This window comes from Fundulus heteroclitus, chromosome 2, assembly GCF_011125445.2.
Source record: "Fundulus heteroclitus isolate FHET01 chromosome 2, MU-UCD_Fhet_4.1, whole genome shotgun sequence".
NCBI lineage: Eukaryota > Metazoa > Chordata > Actinopteri > Cyprinodontiformes > Fundulidae > Fundulus > Fundulus heteroclitus.
The window spans coordinates 33,301,081-33,320,269 of NC_046362.1; the positions used below are offsets into that span (position 1 = coordinate 33,301,081).

The window sequence follows — 19,189 nt, forward strand, 5'->3', positions numbered from 1 at the left end:
TTTTTACATGTTACGAAGTCAAATGAAAGATTTTTATGTTTTACTATATCATATCGAATGTTTCTGGAGCACATCAACTGCTAAATTATTGTAAATTATGAAATGTATCAATTATGCAATTTCTTAAGCTGTTGCATAAAATCATAAAACCATACAACGGGCACTGGACAGCTGGATAAAAATTTTAATAAAAAAAAATCCTATAAATGTGAGAGAAAGATTTAACCTTTACGCTGAAATCTAAAGGTATTTAAAATATTTGTTTGTCAATAGTTTCTGGCAATATACAGTTAAATAACCCGTTACAAGCAACAAAACTTTGCCTGCTGACTTCCTCCTGACTGGGTATGATAAGCGGAGTTGTTTCCGGTCCTGGCCTGGTTCTGGTCGCGGAGGTGTGGGCAGGTGGCTGCAGACGCTCTCTGACTGCGGGCTGCAGGCTGTCCGGCCGGATCCCGGCAGCAGCAGCAGCGGCAGCAGCAGCTCCGCCGCTCGGAGCGACCAAGATGTCCGTCTCCGGAATGAAAAAGCAGCTCCACAAAGCCAGCCAGGTGAGAGCTGAACCAGGTTAAAACGAGCCGTGCGTCAGGATCTGGGTCTTATTGGGCTCAGCGGGTCCTCCGCCGCGTCGCTGCGACACAAGGCCTGGAACTGATGCTCCACCTGAGAAGCTCAGGGAAAAATATATTTATCTGTTTATTAAGACTTTTATTACTGATAATACAGTAATCTCACTATGAGATTATTCTATCTATTCCGTTTATTCCCTGCACTTGTACGTCCGTGTTCTGGTTCCGGTTGATCCTCTTTGAATTGTAGCTCTCTGACCAGAGGCATAAACATTGCGCCAGAGTTTGCACTCCTAACTTCGGTATCAGATGCAGTTTTACATGCAGGTTTCTGCTTTGCAACCTGGATTAGATGCAAAACTGCACAAATACACAAATATACACACCTAAATCTCTGGCATTTTATTTCCCAGGTTTAAAACCCCCGATTTAGGATGGCAAAATACAGGTATATCAAAAAAAAAAAATGCAGAATGTATAGAAGTGTAATCATTTTTGCCAGCCATGTCAGAAAGTGAAACTCATATATTATATTATAGAGATTCATTGCACATAGAGTAGAATATCCCAAGCTTTTACTTCTTGCAGTTTGGACGATTATAGTTTACAGCTAGCAATAACCCAAAATTCAATGTTACAGAAAATTAGAATATCACATTAGAGTCTAGACCAATCTAAAAAGATGTTTTAAGCAGAAATGTCAGTCTTCTGAAAAGTATGTCAGTTTCTACTTGCATGAACCACTGCATCAACGCGTCGTGGCATAGAGGCGATCATTCTGTGGTTCTGTGCAGGTGTCATGGATGCCTTCAGGTCATCAGCTTGTTGGTTCTGGTGTCTCTCATCTTCCTCTTGACAACAGCCCAGAGAAGTTTGCTGGCCAGTCGAGAACAGGAACCCCATATTCTTTGGACCAGCTGTTGGTACCTTTGGCTGTGTGTCAGGTACCAAGTCCTGCTGGAGGATAAAATCATTTCCACACAGCTTGTCAGTAGAGGGAAGCATGAAGTGCTCTAGAGGTTCCTGGAAGACCGCTGCGGCCTTCTGAAACCAGAGTGGACCGACACCAGCAGATGACACGGCACCCCAAACCGTCACTGACTGAGGAAACTTCACTGGACTTCAAGCAACGTGGATTCTGTGCCTCTTCACTCCTCCTCCACATCTGGATTTCTAAATGAAATGCAGAATTTACTTTAATCTGAAAGCAGAACTTTAGACCATCGAGCAACAGTCCAGTTCCTTTTCTCCTTAGCTCAGGGAAGATGCTTATAGCCCATGTGTAGGATTCATCTGTCCGTTTAGCTCTTGAGGCACTAACTCCAGCCTCAGTCTAATACTTATGAAACTCCGCCAAATTCTTGAAGGGATTTTGCTTCACAATCCTCTCAAGGCTGAGGTTCTCCTTGTTGCTGGTGCACCTGTTCTTAGCACACTTCTTCCTTCCACTCAACTTTCTGTTAATATGCTTGGATAAAGAACAACCAGCTTCTTCAGCAATGACCTTCTGTGGCTCCCCCTCCTTGTGAAGGGCGTCCATGACGGTCTTCTGGACCTCTGTCCTGTCAGCAGTCTTCCCCAGGATTGTGTCGCCTACTGACCCAGACTGAGAGTCCGTTTAAAGGCTCAGGAAACCTTTGCAGGAGTTTTTGAGTTGATTTGCTGATTAGAGTGTTTTATCATGACTTTTTAATAATGAACTTTTTCAATGTATTTAAATTTTCTGAGACATTGAATTTGGGGTTTTCATTATCTGTAAACCATAATCATAAAAATTGCAAGAAGCAAAGGCTTGGAATAAATAACTCTATGTGTAATGATTCCATATGAGTTTCACTTTCTCAGATGGCTGACAAAAAATATATAAAATAACTTTTACGCAATAGTCAAAGTTTTGTAGATGTATGTATGATGCAAATCTGTGCCCAGAACCTCAGTCAGTGTTACTTCAGAGCTGGTTTCAGATCTGTTGGAAACTTTGGGCTATCACGAGGAGGAGTCGGCAGGAAGGGACACAAGTTCCCTCTGAAGAAGCGCTGCAACGAGCTTCTGGAGTTAAATACTGGTTAATAAGTTGTTACATCAAACTCCAGATTTCCTTCTAGTTTAAGACTGGTCATACTGAATGTTTCATTTTTTGCTTTGTGCTTCTGTTTGTAGAAGAATCGTTGAAAAAAAAAAAAAAGTTTTTTTTTTGCTTGATTTTAGAAAACTCCCCAGTTTTTCTGAACATGATTTACGTCTGCAGCTCCTGAACGAGCGTCTGATGGGAGCTGAAGGAACCAAGCTGGACGAAGATTTCCTAAAGATGGAGAAGGTGAATGCTACACGTCGCGTGGGCGCTGTGAGCCTTCCTCAGAGCAGAGCGAATGGATTAACTTCTTCCTGTGTGTGTGTTTATCAGGCTGTCACGATGATCAGGGTTCTGCTGGCAGAGCTGCTATCCAGAACCACAGAGTTCCTCCAGCCAAACCCAGGTACCGCTAGTTCACCACAGAGGCCTGGCTGCCATCAAGCTCACTGTCCAACAAACATCTGATTTATACGTCCTATTTATATCTAATTAAAGTTAAGACGTTAAAATCCTAGGTATAACAGATTCTGACAGAAATGTGCCGCCTGCAGGAATGAAACAATAAGTAAATCTTTGGCAGGTTGTGTGATGCAGACATAATGAGGAATATTTCAAATAATGGTAGCATCCCCCCTGTCTTAATGGAAGGTAGAGGATCCTCGATTTGACACCAAACCTGTAGGAAAATCATCGAAATAATAAAAATGTTCCTCACAGAAAGATAAAAAGAAATGGCATGTTCCTCCATCTCCAGAGCAGAAAATCATGAAACTGATAGAACCTCGTAGACAAGGGATTAGGTCGAGAAATCTTTGTCCAGCTCTGCAGTGAGGAGCTACTTTCAGAAACTTTACTGTGCAAAAAAGAAGCCGTTTGTTACGTCTTTTAGAGGCGGTAACCACTTCTTTTGGCTCAAAGGCATCTGAAATGGACTGTCAGACAGTGAGATTGTGGACTGCGGTCGCGAGGATCAGTATTCCAGATCTGTTGCGATGAGGAAAATGAACATCCAGCCAGTCCCTGCAGCCTGACCCAACAATGGAAGGCGCTTGTTCTCATGCCCTTATAGCAAAGCTCTTATTCCTTGTCTGGGATGGAAGCATCAATGCAGAAAATCCCTGCAGAAACATTAAAGCAGCAAACGTAGCCTTCAGGACCACATCTTTTCCATGGACCTCCGTGCATTTTCAGCAGGCCAATGGAAAACCACATTCTGCTCATATACCTGCATCGTAAGACATGTTTGCAGGAAGAACGGAACAAAAATGAACACCTGAAACTCTTCACTGCCGGGTGTTCTCAGTGGCAGAGATCCTGGGAGAAGGAATGAGAACGTTACGTTAATTGTAACTTTTTCTGGAATGCATTGCATCCTGATATGCTAGAATTTCAGATTAAGCTGATGAGGCAAATTTCGAATGAAGGAAGGAAATGAAACTGGAGCGTCTCTGTGTCTCCGTAGCCTATAGAGCTAAACTGAGCATGCTGAGCACCGTGTCCAGGATCCGAGGACAGGTGAGGACGATGGGATACCCGCAGACAGAAGGAATGCTGGGGGAGTGCATGTCGTTCTACGGCCAGCAACTCGGAGCTGCTTCTGAATTTGGTACCAAGCATTTCACAAAAAACGTGTTAGATCTGTGTCCTGATCTGAAACTGATTAATGAGGCACCAGCAGATTTACTGGAACTTCTGCAGCTTCATTTTGGCCATCCTTGTCTTGACTCGCCTGTTGTTTTTTTCTGTGCGGCCCTCCTCTTCCTCGCCTCCTCGTCAGGCGGTGCCCTGATGGCCGTGGGTGGAGCTCTGGAGCAGGTCGCTCAGGCCAAGGATGCTCTGGATGTCAGCATCAAACAGACGTTCATCGACCCTCTGCAGGAGCTCCAACATTCGGAGATGAAGGAGATCAAGGTGAGGCAGCGGGAAAATCTCCTCGTGCTCAAACGATCACTGGTCGTTTGCTGCTTTTTTTGAACTTTTGAACTTTAATATAAATCAGTTCTGATTCTGAAGATGGACCTTGTACAATACCTCAGTTTTATCTGATCTCGTTTTTTCTCTGGTTGTTTCCTCAGTACCAGCTGAGGAAGGTGAATGGCCGCCGGCTGGATTTTGATTACAAGAAGAGACGAAGAGGAAAAGTGGCTGAAGAGGAGCTCCGGCTGGCGTGGGACAAGTTCATCACGTCCAAAGAGTTGGCAGAGAGGAGCATGTTTGTCCTGCTGCAGAGTGACGTGAGATTTTTTCAGCTGTCTCTGCTACTGCCAGTCCCTGATCAGCTTCAGTTTTGTTCCACCCGTATTATCGGACACCACGAGTCATGTTTACTGAGCATATGAGCCTAATTAACATAAAAAAACTCTTCATGACTTGCTTTCCTTGTTTCCAGATAGTCTTTCAAGGCTTTCAGAGATGCTGCAAGGAAACAACTTTATCTGGAATTTATTGCAGCCTCATATCCAGCTAATCGAAAAAAAACACTCTTTACATCTTCTAAAATGTCTAACTAATTGTGATTCCTCTCCAACTTTAAAAAAGGAACACAAGTTTTTTTGTAGTATGCATTTAAAATGCTGTGTGAAAATTATTTTTTTATGGAGGACTAATCACATTATCAACTTTTGTTCAAACAGTTAACAAAGACAAATTTGAAGAATAAAGCGCTTGCTTCCTTTTCTGAGTCTATATAACAGAGAAATGCTGAACCACTGGTTGTCATGGTGGTTTTCTTCTTTTTCTGGGGAGCTCACAGGACCACTATTTCCATCAGATAGCTGCACAAAAACACAGACAACAATTAAGGCCTCAATCAACCAGTCAAAGGTAAAACTAGATTATATATTTTTTTGTGTGCACTCTGCAGCAGTGGGAGACACACTGGGTGAAAGTAGAGAAAAATACCTGTGTTTTGATGTATTAACTGTACACGTGGATATGAAACTTTAAGCTGGAATGCAGTTTAAATCAAAAGGTTTCTGAATATTTTACGGAGCCAGAATCTACAGTGTGACATTGTCACTCTAAGACAAACGTTATATATTAAAATATAAAAAAAAAAAACCCATTAAACTTAAAATGGGTTTGTGTAAAACCTGTAAACAGTTTTGAAATTATTGTCAGATAGAGTCCAACGTTCTTTGAGACGTTTTAACTTTGAATGGCGTTATATACTAAAATATAAAAAAAAAACATTAAACTTAAAATGGGTTTGTGTAAAACCTGTAAACGGTTTTGAAATGATGGTCAGATAGAGTCCAACGTTCTTTGAGACGTTTTAACTTTGAATGGCGTTCCTGCTGGATAATATGGCTCAGCTACAAAGCTGTAAACAGGGCTGGGTTGCTCTCTCCTTTCACCATCGAGGCAGTAATTTGGTTACTTTCTAAACCCTGAGTGATGTGTTGCAGTCAAAAGATGTTGTATAAAACATTTATTTTTTTCATGTGGCCTTTTCTGATTAACACTGACGACACAAAGAACAACATAAGTGGAAATGATGAGTTACGTATGATTCATGCATGGAGCAAAGCAGCTGTCCGACCGATCCGACCTGATGTTTCTCCCCACAGGTGGATCGGCTCGGCAAGCTGGCGGCTCTGGTCGCCGCGCTGCTCCACTTCCACCACGACGCCCAGCGCATCCTGCTGGGTCTCCAAGGCGACCTGCAGGCCAGGTGAGTCTGGCTCCGCAACAACATGCTGCGGAGGAGGAGCTGTTCAAGGCGGCCCCCCAGGTGATCCAGATGTGAGCTGTTATATTCAGTCTGATACACGGCAAAAACAGGGCTAAAAATAAGTACAATTTTCTAGAAATTAGTGTATTTGTCCTTGATTTGAGCAGATAAGTAAGATGATCTGCCAATGGAATAATATTTCTGCACTTAAAATAGGAACAATTCATCTCGGTCATCTTAATTCAAGTGCAGTATTATCTAATTATCTTATTTTAGGGGTAAAAATACTCATTCTATTGTAAAATTGTATGTACGTCCCAAAAAAAAAAAAACTGTGCACGGCAAAGACTATTCTGATTTATAAAACCTTGCACACCAGCACGCACCTGTACTTGAACGTATGTGTACCTGGTACCGCCTCAGGTTCTGCCCTCTACATGCCCAGATTCAACCATAAACGGTCAATGCAAAGCATGAATGTTAATGTATATTAAAAAAGGGGGGAATTTATTTGGATATTCTGTTTTGTTTTTCTTTTTTAATGAAAGACAACATGAAAGACAGAGTCATCTGTTTTCTTGTGTGAGTTTATGTAAATTTGGAGGGAGACTTAGAGAACTGTGCAGCAGGCGCAGTGGAAGATGTTCCCCAGGGCACCAGATTGTCTAGAGCTGACTCTGACACTTTGTTCAGTTACCAATTTGATTGTTGAAGAAACCAACCGGTTGTGTTTTGCACATTATTAAACAGACGTGACGTTCAAGCCGTGTCTGTAATAGGTAAATCTCACATTAATAAGGCAGCAGGCGGCTCCATGTGCTGCACAAGGTGTCCCTCATTTCCAATGGAGCACCTGCCCTCCAAGATGTCTGTGCACTTCACCGTCCTCTTCTGTGTCCTTGGATTTCATTTGAGTCTTGCGCACTGTTAGCACTGCCATATCTTATGGTTTTGGTGATATTGACACCTGGTCTTATTGTGTGTAAGCGTATTTTGAACCACTGCAAAACAATTATTCTCTATGGGTACAAATAAAGTAGCTGTGAACCTGAAACTTTACACAATAACTGTGAATTTCTTCAAAGCTTTCACATTCCTGAGCGTTAAAGCAATAATGACTTGTATTGATTTCTTCTTCCATGTCCGACTATCAGAACCAACCTATCGAATGTCTTCTCTTACATTTCCCTTTTTAAATGTGTTGTGTATGCTGCGTTGTACATCATCAGGTTGACCGCTGCCAGTAACAAACCGGCGCGGCGGTTCAGATCCAAAAAGATCCAAGTGCGAGACGACCACAGCGGTACCGACGGGTTTTACCACCGGCTGTCAGCTGCTGCTCCTCGGCCCTCAGGTACCTCCCAGGTGCTTCCTACATGTTGAAGGTTGTTGAATCTGAACAAAAGCAAAACAGGAAATATTCTGGTCCTGGTTCTGTGAGTGCTGTGGGTCTCTTTGGAAAAACAAACTGATCGGCTGAACTTTGAAAAACATCTTACTTAGGTTAAAAAGGAAAAATTTTTTAATCAGTTCTGGTCTATATAAAGTTGAAAAATGACACTTTGGTCTGAATTCCTCGTTATTGTTGCCCCTTAGCCCTGTTCTGATGTTCATCTGAGAGCCGCTCTTTTGGGCGCCGTCTCTTTAAATCTTAAGGAGGCACTTCACCCCCCCCACAGAGCGTTCCACCCCTTTCAGCCATTTTTTTAGTCTGCTGAGGGACGGTGTACTGTACAACTCATTCATTTAAAAGTTATTTTATTTGTTTTTAAGTCTTTGAATGGTCTTAGCCCTTCTTATTCGTCTGAATTGTTTCACCTTTACATACCATCACGTGCTCCTAGATCGTCCAACCAGATACTTTTAGCTGTTCCGAATACCTTTTATAAATCCAGAGACGACGGAGCCTTTGCAGCTCTGGCTCCTCTGGATTTATAGGCTGCTGCTGAAAGTCAGGCAGGCTCCATCTCTTTCTGTTTTTTAAACTTGTTTGAAAACACATTTTTTCTCTTTGGCTTTCAACCCAGAGTGAGTTTATATCTGCATCTTAATATTGCTCTTTTTCCTGGTATTTATGATGGTTTGATTTCTACTTTCGTTTATTTGTTTTTACTGTTTAATTGTTGTTCTCTGTTCAATTCAATTCAATTTTTTTATTTATATAGCGCCAAATCATGAAACATGTCATCTCAAGGCACTTTACAAAGTCAAGTTCAATTATATTATACAGATTGGGTCAGATTATACAGATTGGTCAAAAATGTCCTATATGTTGTTATGTTTGTACAGCTGCCATGTTGTATTTTAAGTGCTTTAGAAATAAATATGGTATGGCAAGATCCAAACATTTTGACTTATCCACTTGTAACTTCAGCATCCTTGAACTTGAACTACAACATTGAAGCAAAAAAAGGCAGGTTTTCATAATTGGTTAAAATTATGTTCAGCAGAAAAAAAACTGTTTTGTTCAAAAAAACATAATAGCGCACTAAGAAAAATGAAAAATCTGATCTAAACAGAATATAAAGAGATCTGCGCAGCACCTGAACTCATAAAGCATTGAGTTGGTGGCTGCAGGTGCTTCTGCCGTCACTGCAGGGAACAGAGGAGGTCTAGTCTTGTGGATCAGATATTGTTTGTTAAATGTGGATGGTTAAGTCTGTGTGTCTCTTGCACCAAGATGCATGATGGGAAGATGGGGAGGCGACGACGGTGGCGGTGTGAGGCTTTGGGGAAATGTTCTGCTGGGAAAACTTTTGAGTTTAAGCTTGAATTGTGAATACTTTCTGTGTAACTAGCTGGAAAATGTAAGACTTGTTTCTGTCTTCACCTAATCTGCATTCAGGAGAATCGTTCCCGGTGGTACCGTCCAGACCCAGCAGCCCCATCTCAAGTTACGGTGAGAAAACATCAAACAGTTTCATCAGGTTTCTAACAGGCACCGATTCCCCCTGAGGGGTCCAGCTGTTTCCCCTCTCGAATAGTCAAGTTTTCATTTTTAGTGTTTTCACCTGAGTTGAATCCAACGTCTGGGAGCAAATCACCGAAAAAGATTAACTGCGGTTTTCTGGGATTTTCTCTCAGCCGACTGTAAGCTGGTCCTGAATCAGCCCTGCTGCCGTGCGATGTACTCCTTCACGCCGAGGCACGAGGGCGAGCTGGACTTCAGCGAGGGAGACGTCATCATCCTCACGGGTCGGGCTGACGCCAGCTGGTACCAGGGCACGCTCGGGGACCGGTCCGGGCTTCTTCCGGTCAGCTACGTGGACGTGCTGGTGCCTCTGCCCTTACCATGACCGCGTCTCATCAGACTCCCACGTTAGATCCCACTTCTGATAAATATGCAAGATTCTAAGCTTCGTTTTGCACTTTTCCGTAAATGAATCAGTCAGTTCTGAAGAGAGACAGGGTCAAAGTCTCTACAGCTACGGGTGCCTTCAGGAAAATCCTCCTTATTCTCTTTTTGTTCTTTTGTCTTAAGCCGTAATTTATGAAGTACACAAATATAGAAATGACATCACATAAAAGCCTTTTTAGATGCTGACACATAACTTCTCGCCGCACCTGATTTCATGCTTAATTTTCGTGTCTTCAGAGATGCATCGTCTACAAGTTCTAAGGTTTTATGCCTTAGAATAAATCAGACTTCGGCGGGTCAGAAGGTGATTTAAATAATGATAAAATTTCAAAGCTATGTGTGAGACACTAAGACCCCTCTAGTATCCAACAGCTGGTTGAAGCTCCTTCTGTAGTGATTTTTTTTTTATTACTTTATCAGTTTCTCACATTGCTGTGGAGGGATTTCGGCCCACACGTCTTTCCAGTGTTGCTTCAGCTCACCGATGTTTGCAGAGATTAGTTTCTGCGCGGCTCTCTGAAGGTCCGTACCTGCCAGGAGTCGGACGGGCAGGGCACCCAATGTTCACGCCAGATACAGTGTTGCGTTTAAAAGGTTCATTAACGAGGAGACCTGGATGACAATCAGAGATCCAAGCGGAAGACCCGGCAGAGGTGAGAGCTGGCTTACTCACTGCAGAGGAAACAAGCGTGATGGCTGAGGCTGGCCAGGATTGGGTCATACATGGGTGGTCAGAGCTGAGAAGGGGGCTTGGCAAGACTCGTGCTCCGGAGAACAGAAGCCCAGGTGTCCCGCAAAGGCTTGGCAAGACAGGAAGATCTAGAAAATGATCAAAAACGTGGAAAACATGAAGACCGCCGCTGAACATCTACTAGCTGAAAGCTTTCAGTACTCTGCGGCTGTCTGTGAGAGTTTATGAAGACCAGGAAACAGGTGTGTGGAAGGAACAGGTATGGTCCACAGCTTAATTAACACGGAGATGAGGAGGAGTGGCATGATGAAGACGACATGACACTCCCTCAAGTTCAGCTCTGGGCTTTTACTGAAACGTTCCAATGCTTTACCTTTCCAGCCATTAGGTCACCAACACGTGTGAGGTGGCCTCACACGTGTTGGTGTATAGAGGAGTTCACGGTTAACTCTGTGGTCCTGGAGCTTTGGTCCTTTGCTGGGATGTCCACTCCTTAGAAGACTGAACAGCTATCTTCAATAATTTAATTTTTTTTCTCTGTGGAATGATGGACTTCTAATAATTATAGTACTTCTAAATGTTATCTGACCTTATGACTCTTCCCAGATCAATAGACAGCATCCGTTGCTTCTCTAAGATCATTGCTGATGTCTTTCCCTCTGGGCATGTGGTTAGGATAAGAAATTCCTTTATTTGTCCCCTACGGGGAAATTCCGCCGTGACTATGGCAAAGACACAAAGTTACACAACTTTAGTAATGAAAAGGTTAATCTAAAGTTAGTTCTAAAGCAACAGAGAATGATCTTATCAGAAAAGCCAGGATGAAAAAAATAAATAAATACGAGCAAGTATTGCACAGTTATTGATTAATATGGCATACTCAGTTAAAAAGATGAAATATTCAAGTTAAACAGTGACAAATCAGTTCAGAAACACCAGACCATTTACAGATGAGATAATATGCAGCATCGTGAGCAGGCGTACCATAGCATCTGAGAGACAGTGTAAACGATTCATGATCAGATCAGAACCTGTGCAATCATGTTTTAAACACTAGTTGATTCTATTGTGAGCAGCAGAGATGATAAAGTCTAACAGCAGCTGGGAGGAACGACCTGCGGAAAAAAACAATTTTTTATGGCATCTAATGTGCAGCAGTCTGTCACTGAAAGAGCTCCCCAGCTCTGCAACAGCTCCATGCCTGGGATGGGAGACATTGTCCATCAGTGATGATATTTTCCTTACAGTTTTCTGCCTCCCATCACCTGCACTGGGTCCAGCAGCATCCCAGGACAGAACTGGTCCACCTGATGACTTTATCCAGCTGCTTCCTCTCAGCTGTAGATCAGCTGCTCCTCCAGCAAACCACACCATAGAAGATGGCTGATGCCACCATAGAGTCAAGGCCTTCATACTTTAAGTTTCTACCACATTATTTAGTTTAAGTACAGTGCTTTTTGTTCAAACTAATACATGGGACCTCCTATGAGGTGTTTAAAGGTTAAAGCACACATACAAAAATGACGCATAAAGGTTTGAGGTCTGCAGAGGCTGAAATCAGGGAAACTTGTGGTTTGGCTGATTGTAAAAAAAAAAAAAAAAAAAAAGAACTAATCCCACAGGTATTCAATAATTTAATTTGCTTTACAAGTATGAATAAGCTACAAAAGGTCTTTTAGAGACAGAAACAGTATATAAGTCACGCAATAATGCTCAGTGTAGTTACTGAAGTATTGGACTGTCCCTTAAATGCAAAGCTACACAATGTATGTTAGCTGATAAGCAGTGTTGTGGATTTGTTTTACACTAAATAAATTAGATCATTACACATTGTGGTTCATTCTTGTTCATATGGAGGAGGCATGAAGAAAATTTTTTTTTCTTTTTCTTGGAAAAGAACAAATCTGACAAGTTTCTTTTTCTGTATTCATGAAAGTCACATCTGTCAGCCTTACTGGCACAAAAAGAATTCTTCAAGGACGGTTTAATAAAATTTGAAATAAACTCAAGTATGTGGTGATTTTTAATCTGTGAGTCTCTTTGTATATATAATTCCTTTTTATTTACTGGTCAGAAGCAGCATAAGGCAAAGCTGATTTTTTGTTTGTTCTTCCCTGACCTTTTTCGTACTTTGAAAGAGCTCCTCATAAAGCTGCTCTAGACATAAGCTCAGAACTGACTGCTGTGAATGATCTTTTTGTATTCTCCCAAGATTTTACCGAATACATTGTTTTTGATCAGCTGTTGAAGAGCAACCAAAGTAAGGACAAAACAAATCAATGTGCCCTAAAAACAGAAATCAAGCAACATACGTAGTTTAATGCAATTTAGGGCAGTGTTTTTAAATGAGCTGTTGAAATATAGATTTTTGTTCAATTAAAAAGAAGAAAAAACTGTTGTTGGTTGTATATAGTATACTGTTTACCATTTGCACAGGAACATCAAGGTATGTGTGCAATGCAATCATTGTTTCCCTGATAACAAATCTAGAAAAATAACATAAATACCAAATAAAGAAGTTAAAGTAAACTTGTACTCAAATATACATTAATGCTTTGCAGTTTGAGTTTGAGTGTCCTTTTACAGTATGAGAAGGGATCAAGCTGAAGAACAAAACTGCAGTGTGATTTGTTTTGTCAATGATTTTCAGAGTATACAATATAGATGCTAAAAAACCCATAAAAAAACAAAACAGAACAGCAACAAACAATACTGAGGTTGCAACTAATTAGAAAAAAAATACTATATATCAAATCAGTCAATTTTTATACATTTTGGATATGTTTATTTCTCAAGCCACTTCTAAATTATGACTTTCTTTGAAGCCCCAACAACACTCCATAAAAATAAAATCCACTGATAAAACGTAAAGTGACATTTTAAGACCTTTATGTTATTTTTGTAGTTGCGCTCCTTGGCCTTGGGGTGGCGCTGTAGTTAAACCTCAGCCATTGGATTTAAACTTCCACCGGAAGTCTTCTCGGCCTCTTCTACCAGGCCGATCCAACATGGTGGGTGATATTTTCACGTCTTTCGGTTTTATCCACACCAATCCTCCCGTTATACCCGTTTATTCTTCCTCGTGTTCTTACGGACGAACTCCGGAATGTTAAAGTTATCGATTCACCTCCGTATTGAGCTTAGATGAGACAATCCAAGCGGATTATTGTCAATTAATCCGAGCCGCCGTTAGTCTGAATGAGCCTCGGGTTCTGACCGGAGTCCCGTCGGGTCAGGCGGAGACAGGAGCGAAGGTGTCGGGTTCTTAAATATGTTTGACGTCGACTCATAATGGCGTTAAACTGCTGCTAAACGAAAGCTGCTGGAAGCTTCTTGGTTGGCCTCGGGAGACAGCGGCTGCGGTAACCGGAGGGTGGGTCGGTCCTGCGGCTGTGTTGCGGGGGAAGCGTCGCTGTTTGCCGGGTATAGGGAGACGCATGTCGGGACATTTATTTTCGGCTGTTTTATTTCTAGTTTTTTTTTTTTCTTGTGTGAGGTTATCAGGACATATTTCAGTAAAGTCATGTGCTTTCCATACAGCTTTTAAAGCTAAATGTTTTAAAATACAGATCTTAGGTTTCTCCTTGTTTAAAAAAAAAAAGAGTTGCTGATGATTTTAAAAACGTCTGTGAAGATGTGGGATTTTATTCCTGATTGCAGTATCAGTAAAATATGCTCCCATGATGCCTTGTGGCAGCAGTTTAACCTGTAGGGGGCAGTAATGATGACATAACCAGGGTGCTGTCATAGGAAGGGCTACCTGTGCTGAACCTTTGAACTAAAGACCCGGAGCTCACCTTAACTTAATGTAATCTAAACACGTTTTTAATGCTTTTAAATCGGTAAATACAAGTATGATTTAAAAGGAAGAGCAACTGCACAAAAAACATTTTGGATGCAGCTCACTGGAGGCATGAGGGCCCCACATGTGGCCCTGGGGGAGCCATGTTGGTGACTCCTGACCAGAGTTCTGCAGGTAGACGGTCAGAAATGACGTGGAGGTTCTGTTACTCCTTCCTGGTTTTGTTCATTTGCAAAAGGGAAAGGTTAATCCGTGCGTTAAATGAGTACTAAAGTTCTCCATAACACAATGTTCTGCGAGAACCCGCAGCACCTCTTCGCTGTTCCGTGAGCCCGGTGGTGACGTGTTTAGCTGTGGACGAAAAGCTCTCCCTGATCACCGGTTCTGAAACCTTTGCCTCCGCAGGGACGAGTCAGGACCAAGACGGTGAAGAAGGCCGCCAGGGTCATCATCGAGAAATACTACACCCGGCTGGGAAGTGACTTCCACACCAACAAGAGGGTGTGCGAGGAGATCGCCATCATCCCGAGCAAGAAGCTCCGCAACAAGATTGCTGGGTGAGTCTGTGGCGGCGGGGGTGTTTGTAGAGTGATGGAGGCCAGAATAAAAGGAGCAAAATCAGCGTTTTGTTGATTGTTCAACGTTTGGCGTTTTGAATGTTTGCTCCTGAAGGTATGTGACGCATCTGATGAAGAGGATCCAGAGGGGTCCCGTCAGAGGAATCTCCATCAAGCTGCAGGAGGAGGAGAGGGAGAGGAGGGACAACTACGTTCCTGAGGTCAGTGAACGCATCGTCGTCCTCCTCCTAAACGAGACTATGTTTGGTGTCTGGGTGACGAAGTTTAGAGAGGCAGGAGTGAGTCGGTCTTTAGAAAGAGAAGTTAGCTTTATTTAATAGCTGAGACCGTTAAGGATTGTTCTGGTGGGCTGATTAAATGGATTTAGTCAACCTGTCTGGAGGCCCACTTCTGGCCTCTGACTCGCCTGATGCTAATTTTACCAATTTGTTGCTTTTATTTGAACTTTGCCATGTCGGATTGAAGTTTCTCTGAAGCAGGAAACTGAAGCAGTCTTGGAAAGTGAGCAGTTTAGAGATTTCAAGGGTTATATGTGGGGAAAGAAACAAGATTTGGAAGAACCAAAGTCTTATTATTTCGTCTCATATCTTTTCTTATGGCCTCATGACTTTTTTTCTTTACGACCATTCTGCCGTGTGTTATTATTTCCTTCCTCGTCTTTCATTATTTCCTTGTGTCCTATCCTCCTTCCTTTGATTCGTTTGGTCTTACATCCATCATTTTGTCCCTCGTTAATTTCATGGTTGTCCTTTTTTGCCTCACTGCTCCCACGTCTCCTTCAGGCTTCAGTTCTTTCACGTTCCTGTTTACATGGACATGTACTTTGTAGAAATAGCTGCTACAAACTAACGGGGAACTTCAGTACCGTATTTTTCAGACTATAAGGCGCACCTAAAATCCTTAAATTTTCTCAGAAATTGATGGTGCATCTTGTATATGATTACCGTTGTGCTTTCTGACTGATTTTATGTGATACAATGCGCTCAAAGATCTGTTAAAATGTGTCAGTAAATGAAGCCGCTCTGCTCAGTGGATATTTTGAGCATTAGGCCACACTGTATCACTACCTGATAGGACCCCTGAGCTGTCTACAAGACTGCCTGACTGTAATGTCTAAACTAGAAGTGAATTCATGTAAGGCAACAATAAACCTAGTCGGTTAATTAATATTAAAGTTACATTTATTTTGGCCTCATGATAGAAACAGGGCAGTGTAGTCCAGCTACTCTGTCCTCCTGTCAGAGAGGATAGAGAGCTGTGGACGTTAAGGGGTGCACTGCAAAATGGGAACTAAAAGTAGAATTTTCTTGAAATGAGTATATTTGAGCTGCTAAATAAGATTATCTGCCAATGAAATGTTTATTTTTACCCCTAAAATAAGATGATTAGATATCCTGCACTTGAAATAAGATGATGGAGATGAAATGTTTTTTATGTGCAACAATTTTGTTCAACTGGCAAATAGCCTTATTTACCTGCTTAAATCAAGGGAAAATAGACTAATTTCAAGAAAATGTTACTTGTAGTTCCCTTTTTTTTGTGGTGTGGAGTGATATTACACAGTTGGGAAGAATATTTAATGCGTCTTATAATCCAGTGCGCCTTATGGTCTGAAAAATACGGTAGTTTTAACGTGAATGTCACAGTCCAGTCCAAACACACAAGCAGTTTATTTCTGTTCTCTTTAAATCAAGAACATCATTTATAGGTTTAATATCTATCCGGTGTTTCTCTGTCCGTCGTCCGGTGGCAGACTCCGTTTATTCTGCTGCTGCCAAGCGGCTCCTGTATCGAAAGTGATCATGGCGTGTGTGTCGCCAGGTCATTGATACTACAGGTACATCAACCTGTGAGCATTTCCCGTGTTTGGAGGACTTCCTGTTCCTCTTGAACCCTGACGCTCCCAGACAAAATCAACCTTCATTCTGTTAGAAACCCGATTTCTTCATTGAACTTTTATAAGTTTTAAAAGCTGCTGAGAATCATCTGATCTTCACACCTGCGTCTTTTCTGAGATGTTAGTTTAAAGTTTAACTGTTTAATGCAGCTTTAGGTCAGATAAAAACCAGGAGTAACGGTTTACAGACACAGTGATGTTCTTGGAAGGATCCTGCCGGTTCTGTGTGTTGGATCTCTGACCGTCTGCTCTCCGTTTACCTGCACAGGTGTCGGCTCTGGACCAGGAGCTCATCGAGGTTGATCCCGACACCAAAGAGATGCTGAAGCTGCTGGTGAGTTTTTTTCTTTTTAACTGCGGATTAAAACGCCGTTGGTTCTGTTCTGGTGAGATGAGATCAGAGTCGGTCCTTTGAGTCGTCACTCGTGATCAAACGACTTGTAAAAGTTTTATTTCCTGCAAACCTGAAGATTAAAGGTGGCGTAATGAGGCGAAGCTGCAGGTGGCTTAATTAAGCGGCGCGGCGGGCCTTTTCAGAGCTCATTAGTGAAACCGGCGGCAGGAAGCCGAGTGTCGGATCAAGCGGCCGGTCCCAGGCGGACGCTCTGAACTGGAGATGAAGACGCTCACTGATGCCGCCGCTGCGTGTTTCATTAGCGCCTCTCTAATCACTCTTAACGAGGCCTTATTGGGTCCGCTGGAAGCTTCACTACAGACGTGTTGTGAAGAAGCTGGTCCGTTTACTGCTTCGTCGACGTTCTGACCCTCGTTTATGGTAACTGGGTCTGGATCAGGACCAGAAGGACAAGATCCTGCACACAAGCGGCTCAAATCAGGGTTTGTCTCCCGGCCCTGTTGCCCCGACCGCCTGATGAGCAGAAGACGGTGGACAGAGACGGGTGTCCTCTGCATTTAAGCCGTCCCTCGGGGAGCCGTGGGCTGCTAAGCATTCTGGGGCAGAGAGGCAATCTGTGGGATTCAAACCGGGGAACACGCAACCTGCTGCAACCACTCTTTGTTTTCCAGAAGAAAAAAAAGGAAATCTTTGGAATTTCCTGGTTTCAAAATGTTAAATCTGTCTTTTCAGCCACCAAACCAACGTCACAGTTTGAGTTTTTTGCAAGTTTTCTGTTTATTGCCTAAACTGAAGTAAAAGGCAGTAAATTGGATTTAAATGTTTTTTATGATTTGAGCAAAGTTAAAGGTGGACTGAACTCAGTTAAAGTCTTAAACTATGTAGGAACCTGGTTTCTGTCTGTTTTTTATCAGGGCTTATGTTGTCCTGTGAAACTAATTAACATTAACTTTTAAAGTTAATTTTAAATAGTTTTTTACTAGAAAAATTTGTTTGTGCTTTTTTTTTTTTTTTTATTACTTTACACAATAAAATTGCAAACAAGGTTTTTGGAAAATCTGGATTTTATTTTGTCAATGCACTCATTGGGCTTCCATGAAGAGAATCGCAGCGATGCTGACTATGTTTAGGAAAATGTCGTCAAGAGGAAACTTTTTCTTCCCATAATACGAGGCACTTTAATTTACATATTTACTTATGTTATTCATTGTTTGCAGAAGTGAAGCCTGTTCTCAGCTCATTATGTAAAACTGCCAGAAGCAAACATTTAATTTTCTTCGTTACAACGGCAGGGCGGCCATCTTGTTTTCCAGCTTGTATTTAGTTGCACTTTGAATTCAGGTCAACTTTTAGATAAAATGACAGACAGAAAAGTACATTTTTTAAATAATTTCTTGAAACTTTTTGTATAAACAGAGGGGAAAAAAATCAATTAATCAGATTTGGTATAATCAGAGATTGCATTTTTAAGCCATATCGCCCTGCCATCAGATAAGAACAGTTTATGTTTTGGGGGCCAACAGAACCACACTTGTGGAGCGTTGCCCTCCAGAATGAATAAAACTAAACTCAGCGACTCCTTCTGTCCTCGTGGGTCCGTGTTTTCTCTGCTTCTTCCTTCCACCCTGTATCGAAAGGTGATGGCAGCGTCCCTGTGGCTGCGGTCATTTATTAATACAGGCAGATAAACCGAGAGCTTTCCCGTGTTTGAAGGAGTGTTGGTTCCTCTCAGACCCTGACGCTCTCGGACAGAACCCGCCGGCAGGAAGCTGCTCGCCTGTCCTGCAGCAGCGCCGGCCTCACCGTCTCTCTTCTCTCTCCGTCCCGCAGGACTTCGGCAGCCTGTCCAACCTGCAGGTCACCCAGCCCCCTGTCGGCATGAACTTCAAGCAGCCCCGGGGAGTCTAGACGTCTGTAAACTTTCTTCCTAATAAAATCCGTTTGGGACAAAAAGCCTCGGCTGTGCAGGACTGCTGATTTCTGGTGTTTTTTTAAATTATGTTTTTACCGGATAAGTTTAGGTTGAGTTTGAAATAAACCCTGTCACTTCTCAGATCGTTGTTTTTATTGTATTCAGGAGTCCTGATGTAGCTGCATCATTAAAGTTCAAACAAATTTTAAAGCAAATTACTCTGTAGAATCTTATTTCTCATCTCTGGAGTTTAGCTTCTTGTTTTTCTCATTTTGTTTTA

General features: G+C 42.2%; 2 protein-coding genes and 2 non-coding genes across 4 annotated transcripts; all 4 read left to right on the forward strand.

Annotated features, from left to right (window-relative positions):
• The first annotated feature begins 372 nt into the window (after positions 1-372).
• Positions 373-9,790, forward strand: sh3gl3b (SH3-domain GRB2-like 3b). The gene is made up of 10 exons (XM_012867648.3): positions 373-551; positions 2,818-2,886; positions 2,974-3,046; positions 4,106-4,249; positions 4,421-4,554; positions 4,719-4,877; positions 6,213-6,316; positions 7,546-7,670; positions 9,162-9,215; positions 9,401-9,790. Exons 1-10 carry the CDS (start codon positions 507-509, stop codon positions 9,610-9,612), a joined length of 1,119 nt encoding a protein of 372 aa, XP_012723102.2. The 5' UTR covers positions 373-506; the 3' UTR covers positions 9,613-9,790.
• A 3,512-nt stretch (positions 9,791-13,302) lies between these two features.
• Positions 13,303-18,953, forward strand: zgc:114188 (40S ribosomal protein S17). Its single transcript, XM_012867632.3, has 5 exons — positions 13,303-13,376; positions 14,573-14,724; positions 14,840-14,945; positions 16,911-16,976; positions 18,828-18,953. Exons 1-5 carry the CDS (start codon positions 13,374-13,376, stop codon positions 18,903-18,905), a joined length of 405 nt encoding a protein of 134 aa, XP_012723086.1. The 5' UTR covers positions 13,303-13,373; the 3' UTR covers positions 18,906-18,953.
• Positions 16,529-16,655, forward strand: LOC118557330. The gene has a single exon (XR_004927809.1). It is a non-coding gene; the product is annotated as a small nucleolar RNA SNORA71 (small nucleolar RNA).
• Positions 18,621-18,748, forward strand: LOC118557332. The gene has a single exon (XR_004927810.1). It is a non-coding gene; the product is annotated as a small nucleolar RNA SNORA71 (small nucleolar RNA).
• Positions 18,954-19,189: the final 236 nt, after the last annotated feature.